This window comes from Heliangelus exortis, chromosome 13 (genome assembly GCF_036169615.1).
Source record: "Heliangelus exortis chromosome 13, bHelExo1.hap1, whole genome shotgun sequence".
In the NCBI taxonomy this organism is placed as follows: Eukaryota; Metazoa; Chordata; class Aves; order Apodiformes; family Trochilidae; genus Heliangelus; species Heliangelus exortis.
The window spans coordinates 4,395,180-4,412,336 of NC_092434.1; the positions used below are offsets into that span (position 1 = coordinate 4,395,180).

Below are 17,157 nucleotides of genomic sequence, written 5' to 3' on the forward strand. Positions count from 1 at the left end.
TAATAAATACTGAATTACTCTTACGGTGATTTAGCTTGTAATTCCCCAATCCATAACAACTGCCAGTAATCAGACTGTTGTTCCATACCCTCCAATGTAAGGCAGGACTGTTTCCTCAGCAATTTTATCCCTACCAGATTATCTCGTCTGATTCTATTAATTCTCTCCCATAAATCTGCTAACAGTGATATGTGATTTACTTACCCTGTTAACTGATCTGAAGACTGTTAAAAGGATTTATCTAGCACTGCACCTAGGAGCAGTTTATGCCTTATCACTCTGTTACTCTGAAGAAGTCTTTCTGAAATCAATTTGGCTGGTTTCATAGTTAAATTCAGCGGACACTGTTTAGTTCTGCACCATAAAATAAGACACTGGATAAACAAAAGGAGCAGTAACTGTACTTAATGTGTTGGTTTTGAGACGTGTTTAAGTTACAAAAAATTATACTCTGCATCTGTGTAACTCGTAATCTTTACGTTTGCTGCTGCTCCGTGTTGTGTGTTAGAGACACACATGGAAAAACACACACACACACACACACACACACACACACTTTTCAGTGATGGAAGGTCCTTGCACAGGCTGCTGGTGTGTTTGTCCCAGTGCAGGGCGATCCGAGTGCACGTGGAGTTAATGTTTCACGTCCCCCTGTGTGATTTGTCAGAAAACTCCCCTGCAATAAATATCTACATCACTTTGGAGGCTTCTGAACCAGGTCAGCAGCAAACTGGGAGCAAGCAGAGCTCCCACGTTATGCTGTGGAACTGAGATGCTTAAAAACAAACAGGAGCAGGAGGCTGTGAGAGGGATGCTGGAGTTTTCCCTCTGCCTGGCTCAGGGCAGGATTGTTACAAACAGCGCTGGGAAAAGGGAGCAGTCTGGGGGATTTGGCCTGTGATAATTGTGGAAAAACTGAAGGCTGAATAGCTCTAATTGAAATGAAAGTGTGTGATTGTTATGGAAGAAACACTGTTAATAGAGGACTGTAAATGTTTAGACACCCATTGTGAATAGCCAAATAATAAAGAAAAATACTACTAAAATGAGCACTATATGGTGAAGGGAGGAGAATGTTGCTTCTGAAGGTTATCCAAAAATTGCTAATAATCTTTTTTTCTCTGCTGCGCTGAACAGTAGAGGCATTTTCGTGCAGCAGTTCTGTATAATAATCACACAAAAACAATATTTTACAACTAATAATTTTACTTGCTGTTCTGGTAGGTCAGAGCTTCAATTTAATTCTCAGCACTTGCTTACATTGGTATCAATTAAGAGACGGTCCCCATTAGCTTGCACAATTTTGTATTCTTTTGTCTAGAGTTCAGAGTTTACTTAGGAAATTTATTCATTTGCAAATGTAGCACTTTGAATCCTCACATCCAAACAAACTATTTTATGGGGCCAGAGCCATATTTCCACAGCCATCTATCAAACAGGCAAGTGAAATACTATGATTGTACATTCTGAAAAGTAATAACCTTTTCATTTAAAAATATTAGCACACATTTTATATCTCTCACAGGTGAGCATGTTAAGTGATATACAGTACCACATTCATCTTGCTCAGGGAAAAAAAAAAAAAAAACAAAACCAAATGCAAGGAATTGGACTGTCCTGGGGGGATTTATGCTGCGAGCCTGGAAGTTTTGTTGATTTCAATGATGTGAAAAAATAGGAAAGCCAGCCTGAGTAGTTAAGTTGTATTAACTTTGTCATGAATCGCAATCTGTAAGATAAAGCTTGCAGATGTCCATGGCTCTGTGTGTGTGTGTGTGTTTTGGGACTGTGCGGAATTTTTTTATTTTTTTTTTTTCAATGTTTGTAGCATTTTTAGCTTTACAGAATCGCCGCTCCGATCATTTCTAGATGCGGTTATCTTCCTAAATTTGCAGTATGCTGTACCTTTTTTAGCTGCCAGGAACAGTACACGCTGTATGACTTTCAGATGTTAGTACTGGCACTCAGACTGATAATGGCATAGTCAGAAAATGTTATCCATTCGTAAATCCACTAGCCAAGTACCATTTCCTAAGCAGAGATTCTTTGGCTATTGCAAATGATGATTTTCACAGTCGGTGAAAAATTACCCAGAGCCTTGCCCGCACCTCCGAAGTAATACCCCGTGTGCAGTTATAAATAGCAAACTCCGAGGGGGAAGGGACCGGGCGAGGGGAGAAGGGAGAGGATTTGAAGTACAATGTTCAAGAAGCTGGTTTAATATATGACCAAGTGTCAGAAGTCAGGTTCCTGAGAATTACTTTTCAGATAAACAACTTTATAGCACTACACTTAATCTTACTTACTAGAGACATCTCATTTATCACGGAATTACAAGTAACTTTAATTCTATCGATATTCCCATAAAACCCGCTCGGAAAATCAAGCCTGGCAGCCCTTCCAGCACCGGGTTCTCCAAGGCCCGCCAAGGGTGCAGCCGAGCAGGGGCAGGGGACACCACGACCGGGAGGGGGGGGGAGTGACGGCTGCCCCGATGGGATGTCCCGATCCCGGTCCCGGTCCCGGTCCCCGCGGCTGTGGCAGCCGAGCGCTTGGCACTGACCTGCGGACGAGAGGTGGCGCTGTCGGGGTTCGGACCGAACCCGCTCCGCCGCTCCTCTTCGCGCTGGCCGCTGCGGCCACCCCCCCCCCCCCGTCGCCCGCACCGGTACCGGCCCTGCTCCCCCTGCCAAGGGGAGGCTAAAGTAAATCTAATTAGTTCTAAATGTATTAAATTAATTATTCCGGACCGGCAGACCAAGTGCGGCGAGCGCGGGGATTGTAAACTCGCAGGGTTTTCGCACCTCTTGGGGAGGTGATGGGGAAGGGGGTGGATGGAGGAATCGATGGTCCCGTGGAGAGAAATAAAAACATCGGTAAATGACAGGAGCGCTGCGAGGGAGAGCAACGGGGAGAGTGGCCCAGGACGGGGCAAGGGTAGGGCCGGACCGGGCCGGGCTGGCGGCAGGTAGCCGCGGCTGGCACGGCGGAGCAGCGCGCTACGAGCAGCCCCGGAGGCGGCCGGTGCTGCCGGGTCCCTGCCGGGTCGCTGTGCCCGGCTGCCCTGTGCTCCCCCTCCCTCCTTCCCGGCCGCAGGGAGCTCCCCGTGCCCTCAGGTGCCCGCAGCGCCCGGGCGGGCGGGGGCAGCTGCCGGGCACCCCGCCCCGGGGCAGGGCGCTCGCCCGGAGCGCGGAGGCCGGGGCCGTCCCGGCGCACGGCGGAGCGGAGGGAAGGAGCGGAGCGGAGGGAAAGAGGAGCGGAGCAGCCCCCACCGCGGCCCCGTCCCGCAGCCGCTTACCCGGTGAGTCCGGCGGGAGGCGGCGGGCGGGCAGGCAGGGGTTAAGGCGCTCCCCAGCTGACAGTCAGCTGATGGGGCCCTGATTGACAGCTCCGAAAAGTTTCCTTGTTTCTATACTATTATGCTAATGAGCGCTGGGATGGCGGCAGCCCATTGGTCCGGCCGCCCAGTCAATTTCCCATTTGACGTCAGGAGCGCTATAAAACTCAGCAATGCTTTTAAACTCTCCTGCTGGATGAAACCTTTAAAATATTTTTCATCTTCTTGCTGTAGCTTTGGGGTCGAGTTTTTATTTCCTCTCTCTCTGTTTTTTTAACTAGTACTATTATTTTGGTTGCGATATCGACTTTGATTTTTTCTTTTTTTTTTTTTCTTTTCATTTTTTTTTTGCCTTCGTTCTTTTCCCTCCTCCCTTCCCCGATGAACCTCTCTTCTCGCTCCGCACTTTGCATGAGAAAGCCTAGAAGAAAGGCACCATGAAGTGTTAAAAATAACAAAACAAAACAAAAAACAACAACAACAAAAAATTGACTCGCAACAACACCAGCTAACACTTCCAGCTGCAGTTTGCAAGCTGAAAAGAGAGAGAGAGAGGAGAGAGAGAGAGAGAGAGAGAAGGGAGGGAGAGGAGGAAAAAAAAAAAAAAAAAAAAAACCTTTATGCAAAAGGCGAATAGCAAGAGCCCCTCGCTCTGATGCATCAGCGGCAGCGGAGACTCTGCAAAGGATAACGCGGAGCGGGAGCGAGAGCAGCCGGGGCGAATTGGAGCGGAGGCTGCGAGGGGCCGTGGCGAGAGGCAGAGGCAGGAGAGAGCGGAGCAGACCTCGCCAAAAATCAAGCTGGCTCACCCGGTGGCAACTCAGAGCAGTCCCCTCGCTCCCGGAGCGCACCCTTTCTGGAGGACTGTCAGCAGCAAAAGGATGGCATCAGAACTGGCAATGAGCAGCTCCGACCTGCCCACCAGTCCCCTGGCCATGGAATATGTTAATGACTTCGATCTGATGAAGTTTGAAGTGAAAAAGGAGCCGGTGGAGACCGATCGCATTATCAGCCAGTGCGGCCGCTTGATCGCCGGGGGATCGCTCTCTTCCACCCCGATGAGCACGCCCTGCAGCTCGGTGCCCCCGTCCCCCAGCTTCTCGGCGCCCAGCCCCGGCTCCGGCACCGACCAGAAGACCCACCTGGAAGACTACTACTGGATGACGGGCTACCCGCAGCAGCTCAACCCGGAGGCGCTGGGCTTCAGCCCCGAGGACGCGGTGGAGGCGCTGATCAACAGCAGCCACCACCCGCTGCCCGGCGCCTTCGATGGCTATGCTAGAGGGCAGCAGCTGGCCGCGGCCGCCGGCGCCGGCGGCTCCGTACCGGCCGAGGAGATGGGCTCGGCGGCCGCCGTGGTGTCGGCGGTGATCGCCGCGGCGGCGGCGCAGGGCGGCGCGCCCCACTACCACCACCACCACCACCACCCGCACCACGGCGGCGGCGGCGGCGGCGGCGGGCACCCCCACGCCGCGGCGCCGGGCAGCGCGCCGCCCTCCTCCGCCTCCTCGGCCGCCGGCTCCGGCGGTGGCGGCGGCGGCGGCGGCGGCGGCGCCGGGGGGCTGCACCACCCGCACCACGGCGGCGGCGGCGGCGGCGGCCTCCACTTCGACGACCGCTTCTCCGACGAGCAGCTGGTGACCATGTCGGTGCGGGAGCTGAACCGGCAGCTGCGGGGCGTCAGCAAGGAAGAGGTGATCCGGCTGAAGCAGAAGAGGAGGACCCTCAAAAACAGGGGCTATGCCCAGTCCTGCCGCTTCAAGAGGGTCCAGCAGCGGCACGTCCTGGAGTCGGAGAAGAACCAGCTGCTGCAGCAAGTGGAGCACCTAAAGCAGGAGATCTCCAGGCTGGTCCGGGAGAGGGACGCCTACAAGGAAAAATACGAGAAGCTGGTCAGCAACGGCTTCAGAGAAAACGGATCCAGCAGCGACAACCCTTCCTCTCCAGAGTTTTTCATGTGAGTTCCCACAGCCTTGCCACCTTAACTAAAAGTTCTCCGTGTGAGTTGTTGTTGGGGGCTTTGCTAGAGCGACAACCCAGCTTGCCACCTTGTATTACTTTTTTTTTAAAAAAAAACAAAACAAAACAAACTCAAAACAATTTTAAAACAAAGTTGCTGTTTGGGTTGGTTGTTATTTTTTTTCTTTTTTCTTTCTATTTTTTTTTTTTTTTCTTTTTAAGGTGGGCTGGCTCCGTGTTGGCCAACCTAAAGTTCTACATGAGTTTCTTTTCTGTTGGTTTTTTTTTTCTTTTTTTTTTGTGGGGGCTTGCTGTTGTGGTTTTGTTTGTTGTTGGTTTTTCTTTTTTTTTTTTAAATTTAAAAGATCCAACTCGCCACCAACTCAGTTTTTCATATGAAGCTTGCTCTTCTTTGAAACCTGCCATCCACATTATATATATATTTTTAAGTTCATGAGGTTTTTGTTTTCTTTTGAGCTTGCTGTGTCCAAAAAAAAAGTCAGTTTTTTTTTTTTTGCCATCCTGAGTTCTTCATATGAGATTTGAGCTTTGCAAAAAGAAAAAATAAAATTAAAAAAAATACAAAAAAAAAATCACAAAACAAAAACAAAAAAATACAAAAACAATGTGAAATTTTTAGACTCCAGCTTGCTGAGTTCCATCAGTTTTTAGCGTTGTTGTGCAAACCTAGAGATATGCCTAGATCAACCTGCCAAAATCAAGCCTGCATCAACCTTCGGTGTGTTCATGTGAGTTTTGGCCTTAATCTGCCAAATGTGAGACTTTAGTCTGCCATTAGAATCCCATACTCATCTCATGCATTACGCTTGCTATTTTGTCTTAGCAACAATGAACTATAACTGTTTCAAAAGACTATGAAAAAGAGACATTATATTAATAAAAAACCCTGCATGCTGGTCATGTACGGTATAATTATTTTTTTTTTCTTTTGCTTGGAAATGGACTTTTGGAGACTATTATGGCATGGCATTCATCCTTTTGTTTTATTGCCTCATCACTTTTTTGGGTTGAAAGCAAAAAAGTGCAACCTTTGATCTTCCTCCTCCTCTTCCTCCCCATTAAAGTTTGCATCTGCTCTAAAACTGCTTTGAGTTACTCAAAACTTCAGACTTCCTTTTAAATGCACTGAAGCATTCCCTCTCAAAAAAACATGCCAGAATGGATTTCGATAACCTAATGTGGCAAAAAAAATTAATAAAAAAAAAAAAGAAAAAGAAAAAAAAGAAAAGGAAAAAAAAAAAGGAAAAGAACTTTGGGAAGATGTTAAAGACAGAATTCACATCCCACTTGGGGGGGACATTGAAACCATGCTGTTGCCTAAAACAGTCTAAAAATTAATTTTAAGTGATCTGCCCCATTATTTTTTTTTCCTTTTGCATTTGGTCATTGTCAAATGTGGAATGCTCTGGGTTCCTAGTATATAATTTAATTCTAGTTTCTGTCATCTGTTAGCCCAGTTAAAATGTATGCTACAGATAAAGGAATGTTATAGATAAATCCGAAAGAGTTAGGTCTGTTTAGATGTAGATTTTTTTTTTTAAAGATTGATGCACTAAATTGTTTACTGTCGTGATGTAAAGGGGGGTAGAATTTGCAATGGGACTGTTTTAAAAAGTAGTTTATGCAGCATGTGCTTGCAACTTAAATATAAGTTGGGTATATGTAGTCCTTGCTATACCACTGACTGTATTTGAAAACCAAAGTATTAAAAGGGGGAGGCACCCCTGTTTATATCTATAGGGGTATTTTACATTCAAAATGTATGGGCTGTTTTTTTTTTTTTTTTTTCTTTTCAAAATTGAAGTATTTGGGACTGAATTGCACTAAGATATAACCTGCAAACATATAATACAAAAACAACAACAGCAAAAATTTACGAACCTGTTTAGAACGCTAATACAATTTATGCAGTTATAAAGATGGCATTACTGCACAGTTTTAAAATGATGCAGATTTTTTTACAGTTGTATTGTGGTGCAGAACTGGATTTTCTGTAACTTCAAAAATTCCACAGTTTTAAAGGCAATAATCAGTAAATTTTATTTTCAGGGACTGATATCCTGTCTTTTAAAAAAAAAAAAAAAAATGGAAAGTAAATCTTACCACAATAAATATAAAAAAATCTTGTCAGTTACTTTTTCTTTTACATATTTTGCTGTGCAAAATTGTTTTATATCTTGAGTTACTAACTAACCACGTGTGATGTTCCTATGTGCTTTTCTTTCATTTTCGACTCTATGGTTATATCAAAAGAGAGAATAATCTACAATAATAAACTGCATTTTTTTGATTCCGTACTCAGTTTCTTAGTCTGTAGTTTAAAGTTCAAGAACTCTGAGAGCAGTACTTCAGCTTGCTGCCCGGCGAAGGGGTGATGCTGATACAAGAGCTGGACTCAATAATATACAGGAGGGGAGGAGGATAGCTTCATGTAAGGTGGAAAATTGTTGCCTACTAGAAAGCAAGTTCTCCTTCAGGTAGATGAAAAACGTGAGTTTTCAGGTGCTGTTTCTCAGTATTGCAATGAGATCAGTTTCAGTGACTCAGATCATCCCACCAGGTTTTAGGAGATCTCAAACAGGAGGTCTGCTTAAAAACCCGATGACATGATGTGGCCCTATATTGTGATTGTTTTATGATGAAGTGAAAAGGAAGACTTCACATCCTCTTATCACCTGATCCCAGCAGAGGATGCCTGTCTCTAGTAAGAGATGACATCGCATCAGGCTTGGCTTGTCACAGAGCCACTTAATGCTGCCTCGAAAAATTTCTTGCCATTTGGGTCCATACTGCCTCTTTTTTTTTTTTTTCCCTCTTTTCTTTGCTTTTCTCCCTCTCTTCTTTTGTTTGCCCTGTGGTTTTCTTTTTTTTTTTTTTTTTTTTTTTTTTTTTTTTTTTTACTACAGGCCTTAGAAAGCCAAGAGAGAACTGAGGAGCAGAGAAAAAAAATAATTCAAAGAACTTCCTCCAACTTCTGAGTTACTTGTCCTAAACAATCAGTCCAAAGGTTAATGTGCTAGAAATGTTCAGGTTTCCGAGCCCCTCTTCGCTGCAGCTCTCAATGTCAGAGGGCATTGTGACTTTGAAAGGCTCCTCAAACCCCTCCACCCAGTTCATTTAAAGCCACCTTCCCCCAGAGTCCGTTTGCAGAGTCTTCTCCCACTCTTTGAATGGGATTATCTGCCTAGTTCATTTGAGAAGTGGAGGCCTCACTGAGGGATGCTCCAGCCACTTCAGGATGGAGATTTTATCTCCAGACTCAGGCTCATGAAACCAGCACTTTTTTTTTTTTCTTTTTTTTTTCCCCTTTATTTTATTTCCCCAAGCTGTTGGTGCTACTTCTTCCCAGCTGTAAGGTCATCCCTCCTGGGTGCTGGTGACTCTGAAAAGAGAGGACCTGTTGCCATCCCTCTGCCCGTTTGGTCCAGTGCACGGCTTGGACCCCATCCTGCCCTGTGTGACGGGGTCAGGATGCGGCCCTGAGCACCCCCATCCCACAGCCACCTGCACCCACGAGAGCCTGTGTCAGTGGGTGGTGGGTGTTGCTGGTGGTCAACCTGCTCCTGTGGAGGTCCCTGTGGAGAGGATGGACACCTCGCCCTGATACCACGGGTGACAGCAGGCACTGGTGGCCGTGGTCCCTGATGCTGCACCTCGCCCCTCCCCAGCACTGAGGCACCAACCTGCCCTTTGGCATCTGACCTGCTGTTGCACCAGGGTTTGAGTAATGGTTCAAGCTCCAGATTCTGGTTAATTCGAGTTCCATTTTCTGGTTAATGTGTAATCTGTGGGTAAACTGGTTGCTATTGGCCGCGGAGAGAATTATCTCCTCTCATAAAGACAGGGCTGATTTTTTATTTCTTCTCCCACCTCCCATGCCCTGGCTGAGCCTTTACTGATGCCCAGGTTTTTTCACAGGGGGTGACTTAGAGGCCTCAACATTGCCCTGGCAGAGAGCCCTGAAGAAGGGAAGGGACGAGACAAGGTCTCTCCTTGGCAAAGCCCCCACTGAAGAGGCATTGCAGCCCCTGAGGGACCCCCAGCCCCTGAAATGGGACCCACTTATGGTCCAGCCTCATCCCCACACCCCTCTGCTGCTCCAGGTTTCCTTACAGGCAAATATAGGAGCAGGCAATAGGATTAAAAAAGTATTGTGAATCAAGTGAGTAGTGCAGAGTGAGGGAAGCACTGCTGCCTCCCCGAAGTGTCTTCTCTCTCAGAGGAAAAAAAAAAAAAACCACCACCCTGTTTGCACAGCGATAAGAGAAATCCTTCCTAGAAATAGACTGAGTGCAAAAGGGAAAATTCCCATCACACACCCAACCTGAGAGGGGGAAAAAAGCTCTCTCCCAGTTTGGCATCATTATTACACATTGTAATCTTGCTTTGCAAATTAAAAAAAAAAAAAAAAAAAAAAAATTAAAACGCAGCCTTCCTTAGGCTGCACCTGAATTTCAGCCTGAAACAACAATTCTAGCTAACTGCCCAAATGAAGGGGGGGAAATAGAGAAGCAAGCTTTAATGTTAACTACAGGAAAGGGAGTATTGGGGTTCTTTGTAAGAATCATTGCAGGGATGTGCCCACCTTTGCGGCAGGACTGCTGGCTGAGGACTAATTGAGACTGCTCTGCTCTGAATAACCTCCACTCATTAATCACCCCTCGCTTGACTGTGGCCCCCATCCTACTCCTATGGGGCTCGGAGGTACAGTGCCCAGGGATCCCGAAGCTGAGCAGGATCCTGCAGGATCCCGCTCTTCTCCTGCAGGTACCTCTCCAGCTGAAGCAGGGGGAATGCTGCCTGAGCTGGGCAAGGCGATGTTGAAAGGCGTGCGTGGTCTTAATCTCACCATCACTAACAGCATCCTATTTCTCCCCCAGACCTGTAGTGCTTCCTCATTTATTAACTAAAGAACTTCCATGTGACTGATGCCGGGAGATCCGCGCACGGAGAGCGGCCCTTTGCTGGCTGGGAAAAGGTGTGCACTGCAGCTCAGCCCCCTTCTCCCTCCCCATCCCACCTTCTTCTTAAGCCTTTTATATATTTTCTCCCCCTAAGATGAAACATAACCCTCTGCCTGACCCCTGGACTTCTGCTGAGCAGAGTCCAAGAGTATTTTTGTGTTTGTGCTGCAGCGTTTTCTTTGCCTGAGAAATACCATCTCGGACCACATCCTAAAAAAAAAAAAAAAAAAAAAAAAGAGGCAAGAAGGGAGGGAAATAGCCTGGTCACACTGGTGTGTATTTATTTCTTGTGCAATTTTTCACCACCCTTGGGCAGGTGCTATTTGCAAACTGAGTGGGGAGAGCTTCTATTTATTAGAATGTCATCTTCACCCTTTTAAAACAAAAATGCCTGCACTGAATCAAAATGCCGCTTGAAAACTACCCCCACGTGAAAACATGGCAGAAAATTTTGAGTTTAAAAAGTGAACTTTCCCAGCTCTTTTTTTGCCTTCCGAAAGCTTCTGTGCAGCTGTTTCCTCCCCCTCCTCCCTCTGTGTAGTGTGTAGGAAGTTCTCGGTCTAGAATCATTCATAATTTTAATACCAATTTCTATTTGACATAATATACTAATATCAGATAGAGAGTGTAGTTGCTTCCTGGATTTAGGGAGGAAATGATGCATATATCAGAATTATCTGCTCAGATGCCAGAACTACATTGGTGTCATTTCAGCATGTGCTGCATTGAAAGGAAATCCTCTATATTTATTACTCCGATCATCAGAGGAGCTAAATGGACCCACTGTTTCTGACACCTGTTCAGATGGCTGAATTCAAAATTTCATGCAGGAAAAAGAAAAAAGCAATCCTACAGAGTTCAATGTTAGGAATTAATGTATTTTTAATAAACTTTCTTCCCTCTCTTTCTGAATCCTTGTGTTTTGAGAGGTTGCCATGAGGTTTGGGCATTCCAGGGGTAGCTATGGAGAGCGGGATAGATTTTGTTTGCTCAGCTGGGACAAAAAACAATCCTGATTGTACACACATGCACACTTGAGCTGTCTGTAGTAAAATGATTCAGATATCTGTTTTAAGTGCAGGTCTCATGTGAATAACACAAGGTAGCACACTCCAGGACGTGGCGGAGGTGAGCAGCTGTTGAAAGAATTCGTCTTTTTGGGAGTGAGCTGAACACTCAAACACTTCACATTTTTAAGGCTCCTCTAATGAATTTTTTTGGGCACAGCAGATACAAATAGATAGATTAAAATACTGTACACTCTGCTACATCTAATTCTTGACTGCCTGAAATTGTGGGGGAGGACCGAGAATAACGTTTGTCACTCTCTGAGGGCTGAGTGCATTTAGATTTGTGAGCTCTAAGCCATCACGATGCAAAAATAGCCAAAGATGTGACTTAACTTTTAAGTGAAAAGCAAAAGCCCGGGGACTGGTGAGGCTGTAGCCTGGTGTAACAGCAGACAGGCAGCTCCAGCCCCAGCTATCTACCACCGTATCGGGTTGACCCGGCACAGTATGATAACGTCTCAGTGCCCCTGATGCAAGCCACCCATATCTTATCACTCTCTGAAATGATCATTTTCTTTTGCTCTTTCTGTACCCACTTTTTTTTTTTTTTTTTTTTTTTTCCTTCTTCTTTTTTTTTCTGTCCCTGCAGTCTAGCATTCAAACCCAAACCACTTCCAACATAAGCAGTAAAGTGTCCAGGCCTGTAGTTGTAGTGGAGCGAGTCACGGGGATGGAGATTGCCCTGCCTCTCCTCCTCGCTTGGTTTGAAGCCCTGTGGACTGTGTGACATGATTTTATTTTTTCTCTTTATTTATTTAACCGTTTATTTCTTTAATGCATCTCTATGAGATGTCTTGCATGGAGGGAATGAAAGCCAAAGCAGAAGTTTTCTAGGAGAGGTGTTTTTTTGCACAATGCAGTAATAAAAAAGAAACACACACACACACAAATAAAAAAGCAGCCCCCAAAAAAACTTTTACCCAGCAAACAACAAATCAGAGCAGTGTCTTCAAGTTTTCAGCGGGGGAAGGGAATGGAGTGTCCCTGGTTGTTGCTGTCAATTGTTAATTCATACAGAAGCAGAACCCTGAAAAATGTTCTCAGCAGCTTGTCCCCTGTTAAAGCAGAAATGTCAGTGACTGCATATGGAGGCGTCCGGCTCAACACCCTGTTTGAGTGCCAGCTCTGACATCTCCCTGCCCCTTATCCCTTGGTTTTCCATCTTCAACACGAGTGTCCCCAAGGGATGTGAGGTGCCGTGGGGACACACGTGTTGTCCTCCCCGCTGCCCACCCAGCACCTGCTTCAGCCCGGGGAGGGAAGGGAGACGAGCGGCGTATTTGGGGAGCAGCCTGGCAGGGATTTTTAACCCCCTGCTTCGAGCTGCTTGAAAATAACCGGGGCCGGGGAGGAGTAACAAGGGTGTAAAAACCCTCCCTTTGCCTCCACCTGCTCTCCATCAGCAGTGGTCGGCCCGCAACTCGGCCTCTATCCGCAGCCGGCAGCCGGGGGGCCGGGGCCGGCGGGGGATGCGGGGGATGCCAGGGCCGGCGGGGGATGCGGGGGATGCCAGGGCCGGCGGGGAGGGCCGCAGCGGGGGCGGCGGGGCCCGGGCAGGGGCTGCGGTTCGGACAGCCCCGAGCAGGCCGGCCCAGCTGCCAGGGTAGGGGGCACGGGGCCTTGCCCAGCCCCCCGAGATGCGGGCGCACACACACAGCCCCGGGATGCGGGTGGGGGGGCTCTCACCCCCACCCACACATCCACACACACACAGACACTCACACGGGTGGGGGGAGCTGAGCCCAACTCCGGGGTCCCGCCGCGGCCGGGTGAGGGGAGCCGAGAGGGGCTCGGGCGGGAAGCGGGCGGGACGGGGAAGGGTGAGGGCAGAGTCCTTTGTTTGTTTCCTTGTTTGTTTGTTTCTAAATTTAATTCCTGGAACAAAAGGGGAGTCTGTGCGTAACTAAAGGATCCGTCCGTGAATCCAGAGCTTAGCTCCGGTGTGCGCCCGGGCGGCTGCAGCCGTTCTGACCGTCCCCTAGGTATGTTCACAGAACACTGCCCCTCTGCTTGTTCACAGGCTTCTTTTCCTCCTGTTTTATCTCTTTTAATCCTCTTTTCCTTTCTCTTTTCTTAATTTTATTTTTCCTTCCTTTTTTTTCTTCTTACCTGTGCTCACATGGAGATGAATCTAAAACCTCACTGCTGTCAAAGGGAGCTTTTAAAATGATATTTTGGATCAGGCCCTGAGATCTCGTCAAGGAACCAGATGGGGGGAGAGGCAGGATTTACATTTCCTGGCTTTTAAAGAATCTTTAATACAGAGAAGGACTGCGCTTTCTGAGGCTGTTTCCCAGGTCTCTGTGTATGTGTCTCAGACTGTTTCTGTGATTAAGCTTCAAGCCCTTTTTATGTAAGAAAACAGGCTGATTCACTGTCCTGCAGCCTGAACCCTGCTTCTCCAATTTTGAAACAAAAGTTCTTGCCGAGACCTTGTCATGGTGCTGACGGGGATGGGGACAGAATCAGGTTTATTGGTTTGTACCAGCACCGAACCTGTGATGCTCTCCACTGCAAACAGCCGTGGCTCCCTTAAGCACTTGCAGCTGTTGCAGTGCAACGTTAGTGACAATTAAAATGAGCTCGAAAATGAACCAAACAAGACCTCGTATTTTATTTTTTCCTCCCCCTAACTTAACTGCTTCCAAATTCCCCGATGAAAACATTTTTAATATGTAGGAAGAGCTGCTGGAGCCTGCAATGCGATTCAGTGTTCTGTGGTGTGGGATGAACAGATTTTCCTTTCCGTAAGGTTTCCTCCTGCAAAGTCATTGTAGAGCAGGGAATTCTTTAAGATTAAATGTAGTTAAAATACTATATTCATGTCACACCAGATACAGTCTCCAGACTGTGCACAGTCTTTCAGCTTCCTTTATTGTGAAATCCTTTTAAAATAGCACAGCATAGAGTAGAAAACTTACTGAAGTACCAACTCTTGCACCAACTGTGTCAGATAAAATGAAGGAAAGTGATCAAGCTTCGTAAATTGATAAATCTGCTTAGTGTCTCTGGCTGCCTTCGTGCTGTCTTACTATCTTTGACTCTTTTCTTATTAATACACTGGTAGTTAAATAAAGCCACTAAATGAATCAATGTGCCTTGCCGGGGAGCGCGGGTTGGTGCCATCCTGTTTCAGGTCCCCTGTGATGTGGCTGAACGGTTGTTGTGGTTTTAGAGCAGGGATGGCCACAGCAAAAGCTGAGACTGCTAAAAGCAGGCTGACCACATCACCTTCTGGATGCTTGTCAGGTGTGAGGTTTGAGTACCTATTCCTCTTGGCCCCGTGCATTAACAACAGGATGGATTCACTGATTGGCATGAAAGCAGAGGTCATCTTGAGGAAAATGACACCAGAGGTCTACGGGAGTCATTTACTTTAAGAGATCCTGGGCCATGTGCCAAGTACTGCATTTAAGGAAGCACCATCCGCTTTCTGAAAAAAAAACCAACCCAAAGCCAAACAACCCAAACCCAAACAAAACCATAAGGAAAACAAAATAAAAGTTACAAAAAAAAACAATAAAAAGAAAGAAGGAAAAAAAAAGAAAAAAAGAAAAAAAGAATAATAAAAAAAAGGATAAAGGAAACTTTGCTTTCAGTGTCAGGTGGGGACTGTTTCAATGTTCCTGTGACACCTTAGTGTGGGATGTAGGAGAGGAATCGTTCAGCTGGCACCAAATGTGCAGCAGGCTTTTGTTTTTAGAGCTGCAAAGCTGATCTGGAATCCAAATGCTGAAAAAGTGCCTCTATGTTGTCTTGCTTTTTGCCTTTTTTTTGGTTTTGGTTTTTTTTTTTTACTTACTCAGACTGATCAGACTTGTGGTTTATCCTTTTTTCTGATTATGCTGTACAGTTACAATAAATGGATGGAGCTGAAGTGTTCCTGCAGGCAGTTTTTAGAAAATATATGTATATGCCTGTGTATACACACTCAGGAAGAGAAAGTTAACTATAAGGGACACAACAAAATATCCATATTTAAGAAATGTGGATTGACTCACTGACTTATCTCACTTATTGTACAAAGATTCACTCTGTTAGATTTTTTTTTTTAATTAGATTTTAAATATGTGTTGACAGGATGAATTTGTACAGTGTGAGTAACCACAGGGAGAAATGACAGCTCTGCTTTTGTTATTAAACTACTGTCTGGAAAATAATGGAGTGTGTACAAAAATTGATTATTATTTTGCCAATTACATTAGTGCAGTTAATAACAATCATTAAGAAAGAAATACAGAAAGCTACACGCTTTCAAGCCTGAGAATCTGATATTCACTGGTGAGGCAAAAATATGTGTTTTTAAGGTAATTTGTCAATAAGAGTCTGCTGTTTTTAAATGAGAAATAAAGACTAGATGTGTGAGCTAGGAATGTTTCACTTCAAACTGTGCTAATTCCTTCACTCGCTCATAGTCTATAAACAGTGCAAGGGACTTTCCAAATTTGATTTAGGATTTGAATAGAAAAGGTCCTATTCTGTACCACAGCGGCACAACAGACATGTTTTACACTGTTAAAAATTCCTTTTAATAATGGTTTATTTTAATATATTTACTAAATTAGGTACCCGAGAGAATCATCTACAACGGTGATGTGAAAATCCCTGTTACCTGAGGTCAAAATAAAAAAGGTATGTTTTCATTTTCATTAGCAGTTTGACATATTTCAGCAGGGGTGGTAATTTTGCTGCTTTGTTTTCTGCTGCTGAGATGGTGCTTTTTTGGTCCAACCCCGGGGAGCCAGTGACAGTCTGGAGTGCAGTTTCCTGGGCTTTCAGCTGAGGCTGACTTTCAGGTGCCTACAAGAACCATTTGCAATGATGAGGCTTTGTACTTTTGTCAGCCAGGCAGCTCTCCCATGTCCCACAACTCATATATAATCCTTTGCAAATGTTTTCTTTCTTTTTCTTCAAATGCTAGCGTTCAGACACCAGCTACGGGGATTAAGGATGGGTCTTATGAAGATCTCCCTCAGATCTTGGTGAAAATCATGAGTCTGTGTTCGACGACTTTTGTACTTACAAATTACAATAGAGTTTAATTCACAGCACTGCTTTCCTCTGGAAATTTGTGTTCATTCAGTCTGCCAACATTGACTGAAAAATACCACTAATCAAAATGGGGGAATTAAACTCTCAGTCCTTTCCCCTGCTAGATTCAAAGAGGCACTTTATTTTTTTTCCATGAAATCTGATTTTTATTGACCTCGACTGTAAAAAATACTAAGTGGCTTAAATGAACACCAAGCTTTCAATGACAGATTCCTGTGTGAATTTTGTTATTAAACCTCTTATTTTATTTAAGAACACAGGCTGCCCTACAGCCTACCACACTTTCATCAACAATCATGTGCTGTTTTAAAACAGCTGTATTTAATTTGTTTGTAGAATTAAGCTTGGTTTCTTGCTTATTTTTTATTATTGTTTAAAACTTGAGTGAGGGTAGGGAAGATGTAATTAGTTCTCTAGACTCTATGCTAAATAGCACTTTTGTTGGGGTGTAGGAAGAGGTTTCTCAAGGAGCACCAGGAGAGGTTCATTGTGAGCCTGGTGTTTCTCCTGTTGCCCTGAGGAATGCCCGGGGTTACCTACAATGCATTTTTTCCATATGTGTGTGTTTTACCATTGTGAATGAGGATCAAACCCTTTTATTTTTTTGTGAGGGCTTAATGCACGATGTGATGACTAAACTGAAGACATTAATATGTATTTTCACTGCAAAGGTGTGTCCTGGTTTCCCTGAGACAGGACCATAAGGCAGCCATGGAGGACAAGCCATGAGTAGGCAGCAGGTACTTCAGTCAGG

General features: G+C 45.5%; 1 protein-coding gene across 2 annotated transcripts; it reads left to right on the plus strand.

Annotated features, from left to right (window-relative positions):
- Positions 1-1,833: 1,833 nt before the first annotated feature.
- On the plus strand, positions 1,834-16,012 carry MAF (MAF bZIP transcription factor). 2 transcript variants are annotated; one of them, XR_011728432.1, is made up of 3 exons: positions 1,834-5,294; positions 13,239-13,333; positions 15,917-15,985. XR_011728432.1 is itself a non-coding variant. In XM_071756659.1 (3 exons), the coding sequence occupies exons 2-3, from the start codon at positions 4,219-4,221 to the stop codon at positions 15,948-15,950; spliced, it is 1,110 nt and encodes a 369-aa protein (XP_071612760.1). In that variant the 5' UTR covers positions 1,834-3,301; positions 3,758-4,218; the 3' UTR covers positions 15,951-16,012. The 2 variants fall into 2 exon arrangements, 1 of the variants encoding a protein (XP_071612760.1); XM_071756659.1 differs by lacking the exon at positions 13,239-13,333 and having other exon boundaries at positions 1,834-3,301; positions 3,758-5,294; positions 15,917-16,012.
- Positions 16,013-17,157: the final 1,145 nt, after the last annotated feature.